The 23,960-nt window shown below is 48.0% G+C and overlaps 1 protein-coding gene and 1 pseudogene across 1 annotated transcript in view; one reads left to right on the top strand and one right to left on the bottom strand.

Annotated features, from left to right (window-relative positions):
• The window catches only part of Gabbr1 (gamma-aminobutyric acid type B receptor subunit 1), a 30,870-nt gene extending 20,802 nt beyond the window's left edge, over nt 1-10,068 (bottom strand). The window contains exons 1-10 of the mRNA XM_050131524.1: nt 9,816-10,068; nt 9,315-9,555; nt 8,465-8,668; nt 7,547-7,732; nt 6,396-6,416; nt 5,034-5,194; nt 2,088-2,222; nt 1,594-1,764; nt 591-692; nt 244-309 (exon numbers count right to left, since the gene is read on the bottom strand). Coding sequence (XP_049987481.1) covers nt 244-309; nt 591-692; nt 1,594-1,764; nt 2,088-2,222; nt 5,034-5,194; nt 6,396-6,416; nt 7,547-7,732; nt 8,465-8,668; nt 9,315-9,396 — 1,128 coding nt within the window. The 5' untranslated portion in view covers nt 9,397-9,555; nt 9,816-10,068. The remainder of the gene's footprint in view (nt 1-243; nt 310-590; nt 693-1,593; nt 1,765-2,087; nt 2,223-5,033; nt 5,195-6,395; nt 6,417-7,546; nt 7,733-8,464; nt 8,669-9,314; nt 9,556-9,815) is intronic.
• Nucleotides 10,069-20,893: 10,825 nt separating this feature from the next.
• LOC126494261 (tubulin alpha-1B chain-like) lies at nt 20,894-22,620 on the top strand (annotated as a pseudogene).
• Nucleotides 22,621-23,960: the final 1,340 nt, after the last annotated feature.

Here is a 23,960-nt window from a genome sequence, read left to right as displayed (position 1 = left end):
TATATATTTAAATCTTCAAATCACAGGGAAGGCTCAACAAGATGCCGCCGTTAAAATACAAAAGAGGCAAACGGGAAAGTGTATGTGCATGCTTGAATGTAGACAAGCGGTGGATCAGAGCCTACAGGCGGGCTTGGTATTCATTATCACCTCGGGTTCTCTGCTATCAATCTGAGCAGAAATGCCACAGGGAGGACCACGAGAAAACCACCAGCCCCTCCCGGCTCCAGATTCCATCTCCACCTCACAAAAAACTTTCCGGGCTTCAGTCTCATAGAAAAGTCCCACGATGATCCGAGCATCTTGACGCTATAAAACAGAAACAGAGCTCCTGAGGGATGCTGAAAGCGCCCGAGGGTTAAGCCAGTGCTTTTGAAGCGTTGATTTCCCAGCTCCCACTGCTTAGTGAAAAAAAAAAAATGTTCAATGGGCAGTGGATAAATGTCAACTGGAGATGGAACTAAACCTTCCCCGGAGACTCGACTGCCTCGCCAAATGAACAACTGCCTCTTCCAGGGTCTCCTTTCTAGCTGACCACCCTCCCACCATGACCCCTGGGCAGGTGGAGCCCACCACCCCTGCTCGCCCACCTTCAGGTTTTTAACAGGCACAGCTGGATCTGAGAAGAAACTCTGGCGGAAGGTGATCTCGATCCCAGCCTCCTTTACTCGTTCCTCGAGATCATCTAGCGTCTTGGGTGGGAATAAGAAAGAAGGAGGGAGGTGGGGTACAGCACACAGGATAGAGCAGAGCTCATGAGTGAGAACTGGCTGTGAACAGCACTGCAAAGGTGTAGTATCTGAGCCTTAATCCAGCAGAATGGAATAAAGCACCCCCAGTCCAAGATGCATGATGAGCCCTTCCTCGGGGTCTGTATCCAGGGACACTGCCTCATCCACCCCACTCATGATACCGAGAATGAGAGGAAACAAAAAAGCAGGGCAGGGTCCAGAATAGACAGACTGATGCCAGCTCAAGAGGCAAGTGGGAAGGCAGACGAAAGGGTCACAGGAAAAATGGACTGAGTCACTGAGAAAAGGTGGGAGGGAGGACTAAAGGGTCACTGAACACAATCAGTTCATAGAAAACCCAAAGAGAATAATCAGGCTCCTTCCCTCAAGTGTGGAGCCCTGCATTTCCTCTCCACCTCTGCAAACTTGCCATCTCTCTTCAGATTATCTATGGGCATCTCTCCGTGTCAACTACCAAACCCACACCTTTGTCATGGGTCCCTTATTTGTCTGCCTGTGCCTTCATCCTCTTCTTTCCCACCCCATCCAATAGCTCCACACTCAGCTGCCAAGCACCATCCACCCCTAAAGGCACCAGAACCCACTGCCTCCCTAGTTCATATTCCCTCTCATCTCAACTCGGATTAAACCGACTTCCATAGAGCAGAATCCTATCTGTCTGGGGAACAAAACAAAACGATGGCAAGGATTCCAAAAATCCAACTCATGTGTTCCCCAGGCTACAGAAAGAACAAGCGCTTCGCCCACTTGGAATGTGTTCACTTTTGATAAACCATCCAGATCTCCCACAACAGAGCAGATGCCCCTGGGACCTCACGTCCCATCCCCTGTTGGGACTCACTGAGGTGAAGACCTCTGTGGTCTGCTGGATGGTGGCAATCTTCTTCCAGCCCCACTTTTCAAAGAGTTTCACCCGGGTGGGATTGTGGAGTGTGGCGGACGGATGTGTTCGGAAGAACGTTGGAAAACGCTGCCGGTTTGACAGGGCTGGTGAGCTGGAGCCGTAGGAGAGCTGGAGCAGAAGGATGGGAAGTGTCCGTGAAAACGGAGGATGCCAGGAGTGTCTTTAGCCCTTTCTAGGCTTGCATTTTCCTCCCAACTCTGCAAACTTCCCCACCTTTGTCCTATGAAAAGCAGTGTCCTACGAACACACACATACCAATCCTCATCATGGAAACCCATAGCTCCTTCAGGCAATGCTACCAGAAGGTCAACCAGCTCAGATTCTCTCTGCTGGCCGATCCTGGCAGTGGGTTTCTTCTTAAACATAACCACAATTCCTCTACTTAGCATAGCCCAAGAGGAGACGACCCTCCCTCCCACCCCCTTGCATACCACAATAAGATTCCACATCCGGGCAGCCTCGGCTACAAGTGTGGACACAGAACTGCAGCCTGGCATGAGGATGATCTTGATGGGGTCATTGTAGAGCAGTTCATACAAGTACTTTGTGGCTTGCCCTGGGTCACACTGAAGGAAGGTGGAGGAATGAAGCTGGCTCCCAGTCCCCCCATCCCCGCACAGACACACACATCTTGCAATGCCTACTGTCTTGGACAACCTAGCACCTTTCTCAGTTACTCACTTCCATCATTTTCACCACCTTCTACTTCCTCTCAGGTTTCTAGTTTTCCCTCTTTCATTGAGCTCCCTTCTCTTGTCTTCCATCTGGAACCTTAGCCCTACCCACTATTGCACGTTCTCCCTTCCATATCAATGCCCATTCTACCCTCCCCTTTTCTGCTCATCCTCAATCATCCCCAAACCTATTCTGTTTGGTCATCTCTGCCTCCCCCATCCATCCCATGTTTACAGCCTCTGCACATCTGCCCAGAAAGTCTGCAGGAACACACACATCCCAGAGCCCCAGACAGCTTTCTTAATGAAATTTTCACCTTCAATTTGAGAGAATAGGAACAAGATCAGTAGGGGATCTGCTCAGCACCCCATCCTTTCCTGCTGGGCCCTGACATTTGACAAGTCAATTAGAAAAAGGGGAGTTAAGGAAGACTCCAAAATGAGGAAAATAAATAGAATGGAACTCTCCACAAGCAGAATGATATTAGAGGTTCCTGAAAGAGACGCACCAGGAAAGCTGGAGAGCAAAAGAAAGGTAGGAGGAAAATTGGGGGAGGAAGAACCAGCCATGGGTCCCCCACTGTCTGTTCCCCTCCCGCTGAAGTATGACATTTCAGAAGCTGCTGGAGCCCCAAAAGAAGTGGAGAAGAAATGGCAACCAGTGGGGAGTCAGAGCAGAGGGTCACAGGGGACTGGAGAGAGTGAACTTAGCAGAAGGGGTTAGAAAGGAAATAAAGAAGGCACCTGGAGTCTGCTTGCTCCCCACTGAGGCCTGACATTTGAGGCACTGTGGGAAGTTGGAGACATGAAGCCCAGGGAGCCAGGAAGAGCTGGCAAATCTGAGCACCCAAAAAATTCACTCTGAATTGCGAGCTGCTCTGCTCTCTCGCCCTGTCAAGGGCAGGGCTCACCTGTAGGTTTGGAACACTTCCATGCCTCCTTCTTAGAGCATCTTTGCAATTTTTTTTTTTTTACCATTGTGAGGTCCTTCCCAACTTACATTAGAACAGAGACTGCCCCCAGCTTCTCCCAGTGTCCCTCTGCCGTTTGTCTGAAGAAATTACTTAATATGAACAATAAGGATATTCAGAAACCTTCAGTTACATAAAGCAGGGCATGTGTGGCCTAATGTGTGTGCCATTTTCTGCTTCATTTCCTCCCTTCCTGTTCTTACATACCCCCCTCCACACCACACTCATCACTGCGAAGTCCCCCTCCATGGGGTTCCCCTCTTACCAACCAAGGGCCTAGACCTGTCCTCTGCCACACCCCCTCCTTCACTTCTGCCTTCTCCGAGCCCCCTACCCCAGACTCCCCTGTCTTCCTGCCATGCCCCACCCCAAAGCCTGCTTCATCTCTGTCTCTTTCTAGTTCCCCCTCACGGCCAATGATCTGATTTTCTCTCTAAAGAGATCAAGACCCTCTCTCTTCCTGCCTCCCTACCCTCACATGGCATTTTTTCCCTGCGCCCTGCCATTCTTCCCATGGGCATCCTGGGGTAAGCTGCAGGCAGGCATTTTCTAGGCAGGATTTCTGTGGATGAAAATGAAGATATACTACTTAGGATTCCTTCCCGACTAAGGAGTTTGAACTAGTGTTTTAGACGAATGGAGATTCTTGTTTGTTGATGCTTGAGACCCACGGAGAAGGCAACAATACAGGGAATTTTAAGTTTTCTCTCCAAGCCCCTACCAGCCCATCCCCTAGCACTCGGCTCACAGGCTCATTTCTGCCCCCTTTGGAGGTCCACGTCTATGTTCCACACACCCCAAGTATAAAATGGCCAAATCTCCCACCTGTACTGTTTTCCCTAATCTCAAGTCTCTGGAGCCACAAGTCAGAAACGACCCAAACCTCCTTCCTTCTGTCCTGTCTGTTTTCCCACTTAGGGAGAAACCTGGTAAAGAAATCTTATCATAGACCAGACTCTAACACCAAATATCTTCACCATGATCCTCTCCTCTCTATCCTTTTCCCAACCCTACGTGCTGTTTCTCCTTTCAAATCCACTAGGCCATGATAATAAACCCAGAACCCCAAGTTCCACAGGAAGCCCCAGGGTTCTTCACTGTCCCCACCCTCCTCCCCGCCCCCTCCCTTCTCCATTCTTTTCTGATCTCCCTGAACACTGACGCTGCACCCCCAATGCTGCTGTAGGGACTCCTTATGGACCCCAATACACTCTCTCCCAGTGCCTAAGCCCACCTCTTGATTATTATTAGTCTTTCCAGAGCCGTAGGCCACTCATTCTCACAGGAATCCCCCACAAGGTAGATGAGGAGTCATGCAGCCCTACCTTACTGTTTGTTTTGATAAAGTAGAACCCTCTTGTCCCTCAAAATCCTCCCCCTTCTCCTCCTATTCCTTTAAGCCCCAACCTACGCCAAGATTTACCTTGTTACCATGGTAAATGTAAACCCCTGAGCCAGCTGCCCAGCTCTGACGTTCCTTCCAGCCCCCAAACATGGCCAGGGATAGTTTACTCCAAAGGATCAGTACCTAAGACCCCCCACCATTTCTGCGAATCTCCTACTGCCTGCAAGCGAGTCGGCCTTGAGAGCCACTGAGACATCCCTAAGCTCCTGCACCTCCTGCGCGTCTCCAGCCAGTCACACTGGAGAGGGGTCTGTTTCGCAATCCCAAAGAGGATTCACAGCCCTGGCCTCCCACTACCCCAGCCACTCTATCCCTCACCCCGACTACCTTGCTGTCGTGGTGGATAAGCTTGAGCTCGTAGTCCGGCAAGATGTCCCTGCGGCTGTTAACGTCCTCCAGCGCCATCTCCACCGCGGGCTGGCAGGCCTGGCCCCCCGGCCAGCCCCCGCTCATGGGAAACAGCGCCCCGATGTACACTGCACGCCGTTCTGAGGAGGGGTGCGGGGGGACCCTCGGGTGAGGCCGCGGGAGATGGGGGGAGTGGGAGGCCCACACCGAAGCCACCCCAGCCGCCATCACCAGAAGAAGCGGCAGCGGCCACCCTACCGGGAGACAGGGGCCCCCCGAACCCATGGCGAGGAGGGGCGGGGGCGGCCTCCTTGGGGTGGGGGCAGCTCAGGGGGGACACTTCTTCTGGGAAAGGCTGCTGGGAGGGCGTCGGGGAGGCGCCTCCATCCCAGATCTCATGGGGAGGAGGGGGCCAGAGCCCCAGGAAGGCAGAGACGTGGGCTTCCCAGGGCCAGGCGGCGCTCGCTCCCGCCACCGCGGACTCTCCTCGCCGACTGACCGACCGACAGAAGGGAGGAGGGAGAAGAGGAGCTGGGGGGGGGCTTGACGTCACGGCCTGGGGGCGGGGATAGGAGCCAGCGTCGAGGCCCGGAGGGGAGGGGAGAGGAGGGAGAGAGCAAGGAAGGGAGGGGTCTCCTCCGCGAAGGAGACTGGAGGGGAGGAGACCGACAGGATTTGGAATGTGAGAGGCTAAGCACAGAGCAAAGACGAGAAGCGAGAGTGGGTTGGATAGGAGGGGCTGGTGACAGTTCTTAAAGGGGCTATGGGGAGATGGAGCGAAGGACTAAGGGTGGGAAGACCGAGAGTGATGAGGAAGGTTTTGCAGACAGATACGGGTTGAGAAAGTGAGGGCTGGGATCGAGAAGTGAGCATTAGGGGAAGCTTGAGGAAGGGTGATGCGAGAAAGGGTCTAAGGAGGATGCGAGGCCTCGCATGGGTGGGACAGGTGAGCAGGGCCCATGGAATCTCGCCGGTAAAACCTAGGTAGTGGGTGGCAGGAATAGGTCCCCGAGGTCTGAAGGAACCCCACGATGGAGAGACCGGGGATCCCCAGCACACAGCTGCCCCCTACCGGGCTTCGCGCTTGGAAGCTGAGTCCGAGAGGAGCGCGAGCCCGAAGAGCGTGGCCAAGCGGGGAGATGGGAGGGAGCCCGACCCGCGGAAAACCACGATTTGGCGGCAAGAAACAGGTAGGGAGAGGAGGGCGAGGCTGCAAACTAGAATGGGTTGGGGAAGATGAATAATAAGACACCCACAACCTAGGGAAGGAAATCCTGCTGGTAGAGGGTGAAGTTAAGGGATGGGGGCGGCAGTGCACGCGGGAAGGGTTTCTGATCTCACCTGAGTGTGGCGTTCGATTCACTGGCAGCAGGAAAGACGGGGATCAGAGAAGAGTTACCAGTGGCGCCCAGCTTCCCAGGCCTGATCCCCAGCCCCCTCCCACACCTGTTCATGCGGAGCGAAGACTGCGTTGAGGGAAGGGTGCCTGGGGATAAGAGCAAGGCGGGGCTGGGGGTCAGGACTTGGTGTTTTCTTTATTTATCAAAGGACAACAGAATTTGTGCCAGCAAGTAAAGAAGGTCGGGGTATAGCTTGTTTTGTAGAGTTTGAATGTTATAAATATCTATAATCTCTTTAAGAAAAAAACTACAAGTACAATTGGTTTTAAATGATTGCTGTTTAAATACCTTAATTTAGAAAATTCTCCCAAAGTTGGCTAGCATATGAACACATTCTTAAAAGCTCAAAACAGAGGCTTAGTCAAAACTGAGGAACCCTGAAGCTTAATTTTCATTCCAGGAGAGAAGACAATATACAAGAGTTTGGGTGCCCAGAAAAGGGAGATGTTTGCAGAAATAGACAGAGCAGGGCAAAGAGGTGGCAATCACAAAAGCACTGATTTCCTCAAGGAATGACAAAGGTTGCTTCCCATCTGCCCTTGAGTTGTCCTTATTGTCTAATCATTCTGTCCCCGTTTTTGCCTCTTCCATATGTTTCCAATTCCAGATCTCACCGGTTATTTTTTTTCTAAATGTAATGTGCGATTTAATTCTGAATATTTACAGTAATTCCATTATAGAATGAATAACGAAGGATTAATACTAGAAGAGTGATACATAAGGTGTTCTATGTCTACAGAAAGGGGGTGGGTTTTCCAGGGGAAAAATCTGAGTCATTAAACTTTAAGAAGGTGAGGGAGGGTGACATTCATGAAGAAAAAGAGCAAACAAAAGGGCCAGGACTTGAAAGCAGGAAGAACACACTAAAGGAAAACGGAGTGGAGGGAAGCCCAGCAAAGTGAGTACAAAGGATTGTGGGACAAGTCTGAGGCGGTGCATGGTGGAGGGTTGGGCTTTCACCTCTGTCTTCCCAAAGTCCCCCCAGCATTCTCCCTAACACCCATCCTTTCTTCCCCTCTATCCATTCCCACCCCACCCCCATTCTAGTGCAAGCAATCTCATCAGCTGCAGACAGGCAGCTGTTCCCCTCACCCTGGCAGTGGGGCTTGGGGGTGCTCCACTGGCCCTGACTACAGATGCTCCGGGAGCTGCCCACCAGATGGAAGTCGGGGTCACATCGGAAATCCACCCGGGCTCCATCCAGAGCTGGGAGGTCCCCACCCGTCAGGAAAACCTTCCCATTTTCCAGGGTCAAATAAGACTTGGAGCAGATTCGGACTGTAGAGAGACAGGAAAATAAGAAAGGCAAGTTGTAGAGGATTTTCCCTTGGGAGTACAGGGAACTCAGGTTTGGGTCTGGGTTCACAAGTGCCCTGCTCTACAGGAAACCAGGTGTGCAATGGCTATGCCTTTCCTACCTCTCCCTTTCTCCCCAGTCCCCGTATCCACATTCCTACCAGAAAAAAAGAAACAGCAATTCTATTGTAGGAACTCAAGATGGAGCTATAAACACACAAAATAGAAATTGCTCACAGCACTGTAAAGTGGGTAGTTCTCTCCCTTTGAAATGTGTAGATGTATGTAAATTTGGATGTATGATCAGGGTGCTTTTCTTCTTATGACTGGTCTATATTACTACAAAACTGGCTTATATGGTCATTAAGTTGGAGACAAAAGTGTCAGAAAATGTAATGAAATCGTTTTATAACTTAAAAAAAAACCTCACTAATGATCCTCAAAGAACTCAAATGAAAAATCAAAGTTATTTCATCCAATGATCAGTACCCTAATAAAGAGGATGAAGTGAATGTGCTGGCTGCTGGCTTGCTTCCTCCCACTAAATGCTTACAGCAACACCCCTCCTCCTACATAGTACTCATTCATTAAACGTATTTGTGAATTTGTTTCCACCGTATTTAAACTGCTGACTTGCAAAATAGCTATGGTTGGTTTGCAACTTGGGGAAGGAACGACCTGAAGGGGGGAGGGGGCGCTTCCCAGGCTACTCACCACAGCGGCTGGGTGTGTCCATGTCCGTCCAGGAGCCGTTGGCCAGGCACTTGCGCACCTTGGGCCCCACCACCTCGCGCTCCCCCCGGCACACATATTCAATCTCATAGTCCACCGGCAGGAAGTTGATAGCCTTCACCTGGTCGCGAGTCAGGCCGCGATATCTGATGCCCCCTTCCCAAGGCGGGTGTATGATCTGGCAACCTGAGAGGGAGTGGGAAGGCACAGGGGAACCGTGGGAGCGGGAAGGCAGCGCCGCAGTGGAAGGAGGAAGAGCAGGGTGTGGTCAGTGGTAGGGCCCGGGATGGGGCAGAAACCCGGTGGGGGTTGGGGGGGGGGAGAAGGTAGGAGTGGGGACAGTTAAGAACCCCGAGCTGCAGAACCCAGAGTCATGGGTTAGGGCTAATGCTGATGCGAGATTCCACCGATAGAATGTAATGGAGAAAAATAGCTAAGAAGAAATCGTAAGGGCTATAATGTTCGGTGGTTAAAATGGGGGAATAGGGCTAAAGAAGGATATCGGAGCTGAATGAGAAGAGGACCATACAAGCCCATCTGAGCAATGAAGTGGACCACGGAAGGGGGGCGCTGTAGTAATGTGGGGCCCGGAAAGGGAGGTGGGGCTGCGAAGATAATTCGGGGTCACAGAAAAGAGGTGTAGTGTAGCAACGTGAGGCAGAGGAAATGGGTGCTGGTGGTGATGCGGGGTGACAGAAAAGAGGTCAGAAGTAGTGAAGTGGCTGCCAGGCGGTGGGGGTGGGGTTCTGACGCGGGAGTGATGAGGAAAGGAGACGTGCAGGAAAAGGGACTGGAGGGTGGAAGAGGTCCGGGGCGCCGGAGGAGGGTGCACCTTCCGAGGTGGCGTTGGGGGTCTGCGCCCCGCCTGCGCCCAGGGGGCGGAGGAAGAGAGGCACCAGCAGCAGCAGCAGCATCTGAGGAAACGGCGGCCGTGAGAGCACGGCGGAGCCCGCCGGCAGCGGCCTGGACCAGCCGACAGACAGACCTCGGTCTGCGCGCCTCACAGGCTCCGACCGCCCGGTTCGGGACACGGAGGGCGCCCCGCGGAGGAGGCGGGGGCGGAGCCGCACGGGCTAGGGGGAGAGGAGGAGAGAGCGCCTGTCCCCACCCTCCTCCGGCCTCCCTCGGCCCCCCACCCTCCCGGGACTCCACCTCTCTCCACCTCCTCTCCGCCGCCCCGGTGGCTAGCGCTAGCCCAGCTTACCCACGCTCCGGGGTCCGCTGCCCCATCGCTTACCACTTACACCCGACCCCAAACCCCGGCCCTGCCCTGCGTCCACCGGCCACCCTGCGCGCCCCTCTCCAAGCCCTGCTCCTGGGGCCCTGCTCTTACCTCGGCGCCCGGTCCCGCTCCCCGGCTCTCCCCGGGCCTCAAGGCCCCAGGCCCGGCCGCTGCTCCCCGTTCTCCCTCCCGGTCCTCCAGCTTCCCCTCCCCCTGTCCTTCTTCCCTAGGAATCCGGGTCCAGCCAGCCGGGGTCTCTCCCCTCCTTTCTCACTACCCGCAAACCCCACCCCCGTCTCTCCTTCCCCGGGGCGACGGCGGCCGCGAAAGCGCGGAGCCGGGAGGGAAGGAGGCGGCGCCGGGGACCGGGGAAGCTCTCGGGCGGAGGGAGGAAGGAGGGTGCAGGGGAAGACGGGGCGGGGGGAAGGGAGGGGGAGACCGGGAGAGGGCGCCTCCCACAACCCGAGCCCGGGGAGCCGCCCCGGATCCCGGCCCCTCCCTAGACCGCCCACGGCGCGGGAGGGAGTAGAGGTAGGATGGAGGGGACAAGGGGTGCTCACGCACACGGGCGGGCGGGGACTGAACGCTGCTGAGAGATCTACGGGCTAGATTGCAGGGGGGGGGGTGAGGCGACCGGAGCCTAAGGGAGGGGAGCCGGAACGGAGAAAGAAGCCTGGATGAAGGTGGAGAAAAGGATGTTTGGACGAAGAGAAGGGCGACAGACCTGAATCCTGCCAAAAAAGAGGGAAGCAGATAGCAAGGGCTTGGAGAACAGACCTTGGAAGAGAAAGGAGAAGCCAGGGTCAGAAGGGCAGCTGAAGGTGGAGGGGGCACCAGGAGCCACCTAAGCGGGAGAAAAATGGGGTAGGAGAGTCGGAACTGGGACCTCAGGGTGGCTCTGTGGTCCGCTTCTTGTCAGTCAATGGCAACGGAGCAAAAGACCTGGGGCATCAAGGAAAGACACTGAGGTAGATGGAGAAAGGAGGGGACATAAAGAAAAGAGAGCCTCCAGGTGAGCTGGAGCCTGTGTTATCATCCACACTCGGATCCTTGACGGTAAACTGGAGGCCCTGGCAGAGAGGTCTGACAGCCAGGGTGCCTGTGTTGCTGTTGTCTTTAATGATGATGATGGATGGAAAGAAGAGAAAGGGAGTCCTGCTAAGAAAAAGGAGGGGCGCTCCTCTGTGGCTAATTCTTCCAGAAAGGTGAGAGGGAACCACATATCGTGAGACCTAAGCTGAGTCTCTCAACCTTCAATCCTGTATTAGGAACAAATATTAAACTACAAACTAATTCCCATAGATGGATTACATCACTTTCCTGGGCACGTGACTATAAAGATCAAAATATTTCCCCATCTATAAGGAGGAAACAAAAGCATAGCAATTTGTAATAAAATAACAGTGTTTTGGTGCATGAGTGCTGTTTCATTCGAAGCAGGAGGATGCTTAAACCTCTCCATAGAATCACAGAGAGGGAACTTCTACAACACACATTGATACAGGTGCACAGCCAGTGACTCAAATACCAACGGCACGTTGCCATCAATGAAGTGACTTCAGGAGATGTTGAGCAACTCTTAGTAGCAAAGTCAAGCTTCCCTAAACTCACACAGAACTGTAATTGTATTCCTAGAAAGTTCGCTGCATATTCAGACCATTAAAAAAAAACTATTAAGTTCTAGGCTCAGATAATTAAATGAAAGTTTTCACCTACATGAATGTCCTAGGGGACTCCCGAAAATCTGGATAAGAGAGAACTCTCTATCTGGCAGAAGGATAGCTTTGACACCTGCTCTGCCCATGAGTAAATGCACCCCCCCTCACACCACTAAATACAAACAAAAACCCCCAACGTTTTAAATATCGCCTGGAGAGAGACAGGGAACCACTGTACTAGACAAATAAAGGAGAGTGAGAAGGATTCCTACCCACTGGGGATGACAGCCGCCCTCCTCTGAGAGGCCTGCCTCCTCAAAAGGACAGAACCAAAGAAATGTCAGTCTAGTAAACTTACGGACACCAGCAAGAGAAGCTCAAGCTGTCAGAAAGAAGAGCTACCTGGCTCAGGGTCAGGTCTGAAGGATAGTCCTTCTGTCTGGGCATGTACTTATGTTGGGTGTTACTTTGTGATCCTGGTGAAACTAAGTTCACAAGACCCCTCCTCAGACCCAGCAGAACCCTGATACAATGGGACATTTGAGCAAGCATCTCAGGGATCACAAACCCTTGTATAAACACTCTGACATGCTCACCTCTAGAACACTCTGTAGCTGCCATTCTCCAGTATGATTTCTAGAATTCCTTGAACATACTCCTCAGGACATCTGTTTAGATCCTTCCCCCAAACCACAGTGTGTTAGCCCTGCTCTTCTCACAGATAATGTGTTTAGCGGGAGACACAGTGCTGGGAATGAACTTAGGGCTTCACACATGCTAAGTACTCCCTTATACCGCTAGCCCTCCACTTAACAAATACACAAACTTCTCTCTTCTGGAAGTGTCCTTGGGCACAATCTATTCTACACAAGGTGTGCCTTTGCAATGCTATCTCCTTTTGCAGATTTTCACCATTTTCCATGGAAACAGAGGAGTTTCTATTTTGATTCCCTGACAATGGTCAATCTTCTTGTTCATTTTATTTCCCATATTCCCCTTTCAATTCCTTTCTCCGTTATTCCTCTTCTGCCCACCCCAGAGAGCAGAAAACTTAAAAGTATCAGAAGCCCCGTGAAAACATAATAACCAAAGTAGTCTGATTTGATGACCTATAAAATGCTGGGCCCTTCTGGTAGATGCCATCTGATCCTCACACCACCCCACAAAGCAGATAGACATTTATGCTCTTACCCCTGAACTCCTTTAGGGCGATAAAAAGCAAACTGAGGGTAGCACAGCTAGAATCAGCAGAGCCAGTACTTGAACTCCATCTCATTGCTCTACATCCAAATTGAGTTTTTTAAGATGGTCTCACCATGTGGTCTTGGCTGTCTTGGAACTTGTTGTATAGAACAGCTTAGCCGTTGACTTGTAGAGACCCTCCAGCCTCTCCTGCCTGTGAGCCGAGGCTACCGTTACGTGCCAGGTTCTTCATGCTGCCCGGCACCATTGTACACGCCAATAAGCCCAGCACTTGGGAGGCTGAGTCTGGGGGATAACTAGTTCAAGCCAGTCTGTGTGCCCAAGCTGCCCTTAAAAATAAATAAATAAATAGAGTTGAGAGTTTGTCTTGGGTTTGTTTGCTTGTACGGTTGTATTATTTCTCTGTTTGGAGTATTGTTTTTGTTTTTGTTTTATAGTGGTCTTAAGTATGTAGCCCAGGCTCAAGCTCCTTTTCCTACACCCCCTCAAGCTGAGGAATCCAGCCCAGACCTTGTGTGTGCTAGGCAGTCATTCTCTGACAGAACCAAATCCCCAGCCCAAGTGGGCTCTCTCTGTAAAAACACTAATCACCTTTCAAAATGACCCACCCTGAATACTGCAACATTGTATGCGTTAGGTCTTAACATGCGAAGTGGGGAAGCAGGGGACACAGACCACGGCAAGGGTGTGTTCTTGACACTTCTGGCCTCTGCTTCTTTGCTTCAGGACATAGGAAGATTAGTTACTGTTGTTGTGCCTTCGCAGCTAGACACAAGTGAGCCTAGTCTAGAATTTCCAAACCTCTGTGAAATAAGGAAACCACACCATGAAGCCCTTTCTCTAACTCACATTTCCCTGTCCCGGGGGCACTCAGAGCCTATAACCAGGTTACCAAGTTGGCAGTGTGAATTGCCTCTATAAACAATGTCTCTGCGAGTAAACTCTTATGTAATAAGTGAATGAACAATGTAATTAAGTGTTAGAGTAACCAAAGCAATAATGAATCAGTAAAGCCTATCTTTACAGGATAGACGAGTGTAGGCAAACCGACCTAGAACAGGCTCAGTTTTTACCAATACAGGTTAGTAAAGGTGGTTGACGCCAAACCTGAAGACTTGAGTTCAATTCCCTGATCCTACAAAGTTGGAGAGAAATAAATCTCAAAAGTAGCAGGCAGGCAGAATCTCCCTCTCACACGTACACAGGGAGAGAGAGAGAGAGAGAGAGAGAGAGAGAGAGAGAGAGAGAGAGAGAGAGAGAGAGAGATAGAGATAAAATGAATAATAAAAATGTAAATAAAAGTCAAACGACACACCAAACTAATAAACCACACAACACTCAGAGTAAAAGCAAAAAAGAAAGAAGTACTCTATTGTTTTCCTATTTTCTTTCTTTTTTCAGTGTAGATGTACTGAGTTTATTACAGAGTAAAGTGGGGCACAAGGATGATACTAGAAAATGTCCACAGGATCCTCTTACGCAGTGCTCTCTCCCGGAGCTCTGAGAATGTGCCTCGCTAGAGGGACCATTGTCACCCCCAGTCCATAGCTAAAATACTGAAGTTCCGATTGTGCGTTACTACCAACACCATATTCAGAGATAGGAACTGAATCCTGGAGAGAGCAGGCTGTATGGGAAAACTGCAGATTGACATTCTAAAGAGCTGTCTTTAGAGTCCCTTTCCAGCCAGCAGACTTGATAGACAATGGGAACAAAGACCAGCCAGTCAATCACTGCAGAATGCAGTCTGGTCCCTATGGTTAGGTAGTTGACCTGTCTCTAAAATTCATAACACTGCCCCCTCATTATCCTCCTGTGCAGTCCGGTGTGCATGTTCCCAAGGCCTCTGAGCCTTGTATCGTCCTTAGGTACCGTCTGAGTTAAGAGCACGCAGTGTGCTCTCATCACGTAGGATATAGAAGTGCTTTATTGAGGAACCCTCATTTAAGGAGACTAGTGACACTGTGGTTAAGAGCATTTGCAGAGGACCTGAGTTTGATTTCCAGAACCCACGTCAGGCAGGCAGCCCATAGCTGCCTGTAACTCCAGTTCCAGGGGATCCAAGGCCCTTTCCTAGCCTCCAAGGACACCTGCATAAGCATGCTTGACTATATACAGACATACACTAGTGTACATAATTAAAATTAAAGTAGCCAAACATGGCAGCACATACCTTTAATCCCAGCACTCCTTAAGCAGAGGTAGGCTATCTCTGTGAGTTCAAAGTCAGCCTGGTCTACATAGAGAGTGCCAGGCCAGCCAAGGCTATATAGTGAGACCCTATCTCCAAAAAATAATAAATAAACAAACATATGTATCCACATACGAAGCCCATAACGTGCACAGTTATACTTCTGCATTAAATATAAGACTCTTCACTTTGGGTGGTGTAAATAGAGTCTGTAAATAGCTTCATACATGATTTCGCCACAAAATATATGCAAGTCTGACTAGATTTTGCCACCAAATATGTGAGAAACGAAATTTCAGTTTTTAGATTATATGGCAAGTTTGGAAATGCAGAAAGCTACATGTGAAACTAAGCTTATAAATATGAGAAGTTATTTGCAAGTGGATATTTTAGGAGTCAAATGAAAAAAGCCGAGGCAAGAAACTAAAATTTCTATTCAAGGAAACACCATAAAGCTTCCAGCAAGGATCCCACACAGGCCTTGTCTGTGAATTTAACCAAGTCCACACTGATAAGCCTATCACAGCAAAGCAGACAGGTCCTACCCAGATCCAAAGAACCACATAAGCCGTTAGGATCCCAGCGGAGGAGAAAACCAGGAACAGGTGTGCCACGAGCTCTGCTTTAGCAATTGAGAGTAAACAAACACCTGTTGGGTTTACTCTTCTTGCCTGTCTTTCCAAACCGTCACTCTGGAACAACAGTATGACTCATACACACCTTCAGATGCTTTCAGTATTTGTTACACTTGAATCTGTGCAGAAACAGAATACCTTAATGGTGCATGATTTACATTATGTTCTCTTCTAATTCATCCTCTCCCTCCCTCCTTCTCTCTCTCTCCCTCTCCCTCTCTCTCTCTCTCTCTCTCNTCTCTCTCTCTCTCTCTCTCTCTCTCTCTCTCTCTCTCTCACACACACACACACACACACACGAGAGAGAGAGAGAGAGAGAGAGAGAGAGAGAGAGAGAGAGAGAGAGAGAGAGAGAGAGAGATCGTGTGATTGTTTTGTTGGAAACAGAACCCAGGGTTTTACTTATAGCCCAGCACTCGGGCAATGAGCCACATTTCCCAACCCCGTTTGTGCTGTTCTTTTGTTTCTTTATAATAACATCTTCATGTATCAGATGAGAAAACTGGAGCTCAGAAATTTTAAATAGGGCCCGTGAGAGCACTTCGCAGGTAAAGTCACCTGTCACCAGGCCCGAAGACCTAATATCGAGGACGTACATGTTTGGAGTAGAGAAGCAACCCCAGCAAGTTTTCTTCTGACCTCCACATTCCTACACACACACACACACACAATAGATAGATAAATAAATATGTGAAAATGGACAAATTAATTAAATATGCTAGAGAGACTGACTGCAGAAGGTGGTTGTGGGAGCCACTCCAATGTAAGTTTAGTCCCGCAACTGTCTGACATAGATACACTATTTCCATTCTATTAATAAGAAACTCAAACTCAAATTTATATGACGTGGGGAGATGAAAATACTGACTCCAAGACCCTACTTGGCCTGAGGTGCAGCCATGGTAAACATCACCATGGCTCCTAGTCTGTCTTCCTGAGACATTTCTGTGTATCTGTAGGGCTGCTGTAGATAAATCCACTGGGGTCATGGTTACCTGGATAACAGTTCTTCTGGGAGGAGATTCATCTTTCTGTAGAGTGGCCAGCAGTGTGGCTAGGCTGTAAGCAGAGTCCTTCTCCAGCAGATTTCTCTGCTGTTTAGCTGAACGTCATCTTTTATCAGTCTTTGCTTACTTGCCTCATTTATAGATGCTATCCAGGATGCTGTCATGCCCGGGAACCTGTCTTCCTGCCCAGCAGCTTTTAGGAAACTGAAGTTTCTTCCCAGCATTGGAAGTGGCAGAATCTCTGGGTTCTGAACCACCCATGTGTCCTCTGACCACATGGTATGATCTATGATACCTACACAAGCTCTACTCCACACTGCTGTGCTAGTTGTGGCCCATGTCAGATTTCTACTACAGTGAGACATCACTGTAGAGGGCCTAATCAATCCTCCTCCTCCTGTTCTTGGCCTTGTTTTTCCTCCTCCCACTTATCTTCTCCTCTATTTTGGTTTTGGTTTTGAGGGTCTGATATAGCCCAGGCTGACCTCCATCTGTAGGTCCTCCTTCCTCAGCTTCCTGTGTGCCAGGATTATAGGTGTGCACCACTGTGTCTGGCTATTATCACTCTGAAAGGATCATGATCCTTGATCTTATCCTAAGCTCCTGCTCCAAAATCAGAAGCATGGGTAGTGAATTTTCACCTGTGTGAGGGTCTAGCTTTCATTCTCTGTGGATAAGTATTGCCAGACGATAAGGAATTGCTGGAAAAGAGGAATGCCTTGAGTTGATGGACCCTAGAAGGGCTGTCTGCCAAAATGGCAGGAGGAATGTACCACACAAGTGTCCCTGAATCATCATCTTGCCATTTTCCTAAAGAAGTTAAGGGTGGTGTTGTTCCTATCTCTACAAGTCTATGAGTCAACAGCACAGAGTCAGTACTGGTTAATGTGTGAGGGATGAGGATGAACTAGACATCCTGCTCCTTCAGAGGACTGGAGTGTGCTTCCTAGAAGTTACGCTGTGGGCAGCTCACACTCCCCTTGTAATTTCAGCTCCAGGGGATCCAACACATTCTTCTAGCGTTGCATACAAGTGCACAAACTCCATATACATGTAATTTCATTTTATATATAAACCTTTTTATTATTTTTTGTACAATCTATTTTGATCTTAGTTTCCCCTCCCCCAGGCCTTCCCCACCGAATTTTATTTTCTTTCTTTTCTTTCTATTTCTGTCTGCCTTTGTCTGTCTGTCTGTCTCTCTCTCTCTTTAAATAAGAGAAAATCAAAACAAACCCAATAAGATTAAAAATAACAAAAACAAAACAAAAAGTGCACAAAAAAAGAAGTCTGTATTTTTTAGTTCTCCAACTACTTCTGGACACAAGACTGCCCTGGAGTGTGACAGATATACCCAATGACACTCCACTGGAGAAAACTGACTTTCCCTTTATCAGCAGATGCCAACTGAAAGTAGCTTCTTGTTTAGGGAAGGAACTTTGTGTCCATGTCCCCGTCTTAGTGCTGGGATTTTGTCTGGTTTGAACCCCAGAAGGCCTGTGTGTGCTGCCATAGTCCCGTTGTGTCTAGAGAACATTGTTTCCATGGAGTCATCCGCCACTTCTGAGTCTCCCAGTCTTTCTGCCCCCTCTTCTGCATAGATCCCTTAACCTCAAGGAGAGGGCTTTAATAATGACTTCTCATTTACGGCTTAGTGCTCCAACGTCTCTCACTCCCCACACACCGCCCAGTTTTTTTGTCTCTGTGTTAATTCCCATCTACAACAAAAAGAAGCTTCTCCTATGGAGTTGAGCAGTGCAATCTACGAGTACAGTGATGTCATCAGGAGTCATTTTGCTGCTATGTTCTGTTAGCAGAATTAATAGTTGATTTTCCCCCAGGGTCTATGACCTGTGTATTTCAGGTTCTGGGTCATGTTTTTGTCAGGTATGGGTTCCATCTTATGGCGTGGACCTTAAATCCAAGAAAAAAAAATAGTAAATTACTGTCTTAGTCACTGTTCTATTACTGTAAAGAGACACTATGACCAAGGAAATTCTTATAAAAAGAAAGCATTTAATTGGGGATTTGCTTGCAGTTTTTAAGGTTTAGCCCATGATCATTATCTTATGGTTTCTATTGCTGTGACAAAACACCATGAACCAAAAAGCAAGTTGGGGAGGAAAGGGATAATTTGACTTATACTTCCAGCTCATGGTCCACCATTGAAGGAAATCAAAACAGGAACTCAAGCAGGTCTGGAACCTGGAGGCAGAAGCTGATGCAGAGGTCATGGAGGGGTGTTGCTTACTGACTTGTTCCTCCTGGCTTGCTCACCCTTCTTTCTTATAGAAGCCAAGACCACCAGCCCAGGGATGGCACCACCCACCACGCCCTCCCCTATTGATCACTAATTGAGTCGATGCCTTTCAGCTGGATCTCATGAAGACCTTGCTTCAATGGGGGTTCCTTCCTCTCTGATGACTCTGGCTTGTGTCAGGTTGACACATAAAAGCACAATTATCCTGGCAGGAAGCAGATAAGCATGCAGCAAGCAGAGAAAGAGCAAGACACACACCTCCTCCAACAAGGTCACAACTACTCCAACAAGGGCACACCTCCTAACCCTTTTCAAACATTTCCACTAACTGCTGACTAAGCATTCAAATATATGAGCCTATGAGGGTCATTCTTGTTCAAACCAACACAGTTGCTCCCATTGCATGAGCGACACTATTACACTAGTCTACTTTGCAGACAGGTTGCTGTTGTAGGTAATGAGGTTTTTAGCTAGGTGATAGTGATGATTACTTTTCTCCTATGGTAGCATGTAGAGCACCTTCTCGCACCATGAATGCCAGTGTATGGATGAAACTTCTAATTGGGCACTGGCAGTATTGCTCCATGTTCGACAATGTAAGTTGTGTCTTCAGCAACGAGGACCTACTATCAGATTGTGGGGAATAATCAAAATAGCAAGGGACAATAAACAACTTGTGATGTTTTGGGGTGGTATTTGGGACCCCTTTGGCCAATAACCAGAAAACATGTAACCCATCTCTGGCACTTGAGGTTTTACTTGGTGACATATACACATAATTTAAGAAGTTTTAAAGCAAGTGTTGACAATGATGCAATAAACTGGATCCTCAAACATAGTTACCGTGAGTATACATAAGTAGAACCATTTTGGGGAAAGAATGTCACATTATGTGGCAGAGGATATTTTAAGTCCTCTTTCCTGGGTCCCAGTTCAGGTACTCACAGTGGATATGGAAGAGATGTTTCTGCAGAGAAACACTTTGAGAAGAATGCCAGTCTGGTGACCTAAGGTCTAGGGCCCTAGCTCTTGCAAGGACAATAATCGTCTGACTTATGGTCTCTTCACAATCCCTCTAATCTGTGAAATTGAAATAAACATAGCTTATCTACCATCATATATACCATTGTGAAAAATAAATACATTGACAGAAAATGTGTTTTACGGTCTAAGGCTGTAAAAATCTATCTGACACATATTAGTGATGAATATTTTCTCTGTTGTGTGGCATGCAGATGTTGGTGGTCTAATAGCTCATGAAAAATGAACTCTGCAACTCTAGTGAGTGATTTTTGTTGTGTTGTGGTTCATCTTCTCCATTGAAGTCTTCAGCATTCATGCATTTTTTCTGTGCTCTTGTACAATTGAAAGCAAGAATGTGTGTGTATCTTTAAGATAAGGTCTCACTAGACACATCAAAATAGTCTCAAACTGCAGGCAACTCTTCTGCCTCAGACACCAGGATGCTGGGATTGCAAGTGTGTGCCCTCGTGCACAATTCAATTACTTAATTAGCCCATTAGATGGCATTAGTTACAAGCCAACTCTAAATGAGATGGAGCAAGTCTAAAGAGCAAATGCTTTTTCAGTTGTGTTTGTTGTATAACATTTTTTCAAAAATCATTATTATAAAGTCCATATGTTCACTGTGAAAATATATCAAAAACATTAAATGAAATAAAAAATAAATCTCTCATTTCTAGTAAACTTCAGGACAGCTTCTAGCTCTGATTTATATACAATTGTAAATTCCTAGTTAAACCCCTTTTAGAAGAGCTCTGAAATTTCAGCGTGATGACAAAAACCTGAACTCTCAATATTTGAGAAGTAAAGACAGGAAGATCAGAGCTCACAATGAGCTTTAGCTAAAATCTGATGTTAGGGCCACCTAGGCTACATTAGACACTACAGAGAAGTGGTGGTGAGGTTGTACTGAAATATTTGAAATGCCTATTCTTTTCAGAATATTACTACCAGGGTAACCGTAACTAAATCACTGTGGTCACATCAACTCTACCTCCTACTATTATCTATTACTTTATATCCCCCTGCTTCCTCCAGACAGCAGACTAAGCTGGTTTAACCTTTGTAGTTCATAACTAAGTCAACAATGTCATGAGGTATATTAAGAACCTTGCTATTGTATTACTTACCTGGAGTCTTAGCTTGTTGGGGACTGTAACTGGTATTGTGTCTGCTTCTGTCACTCTCACTCCCTAACCTGTAGCTACTACCATGCATGAGTGCATTGTTGCCCAAATTAGCCAGGCTGGTGTCCAGGTTGGCAATGCCTGCTAGGATCTCTACTGCCTCAAACATGGAATGCAGCCTGCTGGCCAGGGGCCAAGTAAGAAGACCATTGGATGAGCAGATGACTCCTTCAACATCTTGAGATGGCTATATGGCAAGTGTATGCACAGAGCAATGATCCTAGACCTAGACTCCAGTAACTGGCAAGCGTTTGCACAGAGCAATGTTCCTAGACCTACACCCCACAGTTACTGATGAAAGTGTCACTGATACCTACCATCAGCTCTTCCACTCTGAGCAGCTGCTAACAGCTATGCCCATGGCTGCTACATCATTGGCAAAGAAACCACTGACCTGGCCTTGGACTGAATTCACAAACAGACTGACCCATACACAGGTCTTTGGTGGAGGAAATGGCTCTGGGTTCACCTCCCTGATGATAAAGAGGCCTTCTGTTAATTGTGGAAAGAAGTCCAAGCTGGCATTCTCCATTTACCCACATACCCAGGTTTCTCTGCTGCTGTTCCCTACAGTTTCATCCTCGTCATTCATACAACTTTGGAGAACTCTGATTGTGCCTCATCATAGACAACGAGGTCATGTGTGACATCTGTCTTAGAAATCTTGATATTGAATACCCAACCTATTCCAACTTTATCCACCTTGTTAGCCAGATTTTGTCTTCCATAGTTTCTCACAGATTTGATGAGACCCTAAATAATGGTCTGACAGAATTCCAGACCAAACTGGCATCCTATTCCTGCATTCACTTCCCTCTGGCTACATATGCTCTTGTCATCTCTGCTGAGAAAGGTTACCATGAGCAGCTTTCTGCGGCAGAGATCACCAATGCCTGTGTAAGCACAGACTGCATTTTAGTTTCCTAGTCACCTAAACCCAAATAATCACATAGAAACTATATTAATTACAACACTGTTTGGCCTGTTAGCTCAGGCTTCTTAATAACTAACTCTTAACATCTTAAATTAACCCATAAATAAATTTCTGTTATGTTATATTTCACCACGAGGCTCGTGGTTTGTTACCTCTTGCTTCTTGGGCAGCTACATGACATCTCCCTAACTCCACCTTCTCTCTCTCTCTCTCTCTCTCTCTCTCTCTCTCTCTCTCTCTCTCTACATCTCTGTTGGGATTTCCAACAGGGCTTTATTCTGCCCTGCTGCAGGCCAAAGCAGCTTTTTTATTAACCAATGTTAATAAAACATTCACAACACACAGATGAGAATCCCACATCATGTCTGCTTTGAGCCAGACAACTAGATGGGGAAATGTGATGCTTTTCATGGTAAATACATGGCTTGCTGCCTGTTGTACCACGGTGACATGGTTCTCCCAAAAATGTCAATGGTGCCATTAAAACCATCAAGACCAAGTATATCATTTAGTTTGTGGACTGGTGTCCCACTGGCTTTAAATTTAACAATGAATACTAGCTTCCCACTATGGTACCTGATGGAGACTTAGCTAGGGTACCAAAAGTTGTATGCATACTGAGCAACACCACAGCCATTGCTGAGGCCTTAGCTCACCTAGACCACAAGTTTGACCTGATATATGTCAAGCATGACTGTGCTCAGGTACCTGGGTGGTGGCATAAAGGAAGAGGAGGCCTATAAAGATGTAGCTGCTCTAGAGAAGGATATGAAGAGGGTGACACAGGTTCTGTTGAAGGAGATGGTAAAGAATACTAATTTATTCCTTCTGCCTTGGTGTCATGTCAAACTCCCAAAACTCCAACTTTTGGGGGGTTGATTATTTTTTTGATTTTTCAAGACAGGGTTTCTCTGTAGCTTTGGACCTTGTCCTGAAACTAGCTGACCTTGAACTCACAGAGATCCACCTGCCTCTGCCTCCTGAGTGCTGGGATTAAAGGCGTGCAACACCCACCACTGCCCAGCTGAGATCATAGAAATTTTGCCCTTGGTTTGTTTGTTAATCTACTTGAGAAATAAACTTACTTAGCCCAGGCTAGCCTCAACCCACTGAGGCTAGCCTTGCATCTGTATTTCTGCATATAATAAAATAGTCCCACACTAGCACTGAAGGAGTTCCCACAGCACATCTGTAATCAGAACTAGGGCTTTCTGCATGCTACCAACTGAGAGCTATTATACATCCCAGCCCCCAGTGAACTATAGCCCCAGCCTCTCATCAATCATTCTTTTTAATATAATATTTTTGTTAATTCATTGAGAATTTCATATATACACACTATGTATTTTGATCATGATCACACCCAGATCCACCCTCTACACCCCTCACTCATTCTTTTCACAAGTTTATTGAGGTTGAGTGGGTAGAGAAAGGGTGGGGTGGTTGTGGTTCATTCTTTTCAAAAACTTATTCTGTTACAAGTCTCTCACTTGCAGGCCCTAAAGAAGGAGAGGATGGGGTGGGGTCCGTAGCAAATCTTTCCCTCATAGGCTCTGTGCACGCAGTTCTGTGCACAGGTTCTGAATAGTAGTATATCATTGTTTCTCTGAGAGCCAGGCACCACACTTAGCATTTTGTGTATGTACCTGGTCTCATAGATTCTCTGCTTTATGAACTGTGTGGTATAGTGCTAACCCCAAAGATGGGAGGAGAAAGACCACTGACCCAAATTATCATGGCTAAACTAACTAAAGCAAGCAATTAAAGCAAACTTTTTATTGTGTACACAGGCTTCCTCACTCTAAGGCAGGGTTCAAGCAGTCAGCATTGGTTGTAAGGCAGACAAGGCTTTAATAGCTCAGGGTTAGGATTTTTCCAAATAAGGGAAAATGGGCCAGGTTACAGGAGCAGAACATAACAGGTGGCCAAAGCAAGGTAACAGGTAACTGCTGTAGAATATTGTTTTAAGACATGTTACATTTCAGCCAGGCAGGCCTTTAATCCTAGTACTCAGGAAGCAGAGGCAGGCAGGCATATCTCTGTGAGTTCAAGACCACCCTGGTCTACACAGCTAGTTCCAGGACAGCTAAGGCTGTTACCTAGAGAAACGCTGTCTCAAAAAATGTGAAAAAAAAGTCTTACATATGTTATCTTATGG

The sequence above is a fragment of the Alexandromys fortis genome, unplaced genomic scaffold, assembly GCF_014885135.2.
Source record: "Alexandromys fortis isolate MF-2015 unplaced genomic scaffold, M_Fortis_MF-2015_v1.1 scaffold_372, whole genome shotgun sequence".
In the NCBI taxonomy this organism is placed as follows: Eukaryota; Metazoa; Chordata; class Mammalia; order Rodentia; family Cricetidae; genus Alexandromys; species Alexandromys fortis.
The sequence above is the reverse complement of the archived record's forward strand: the minus strand, read 5'-3'. Positions and strand labels throughout refer to the sequence as shown.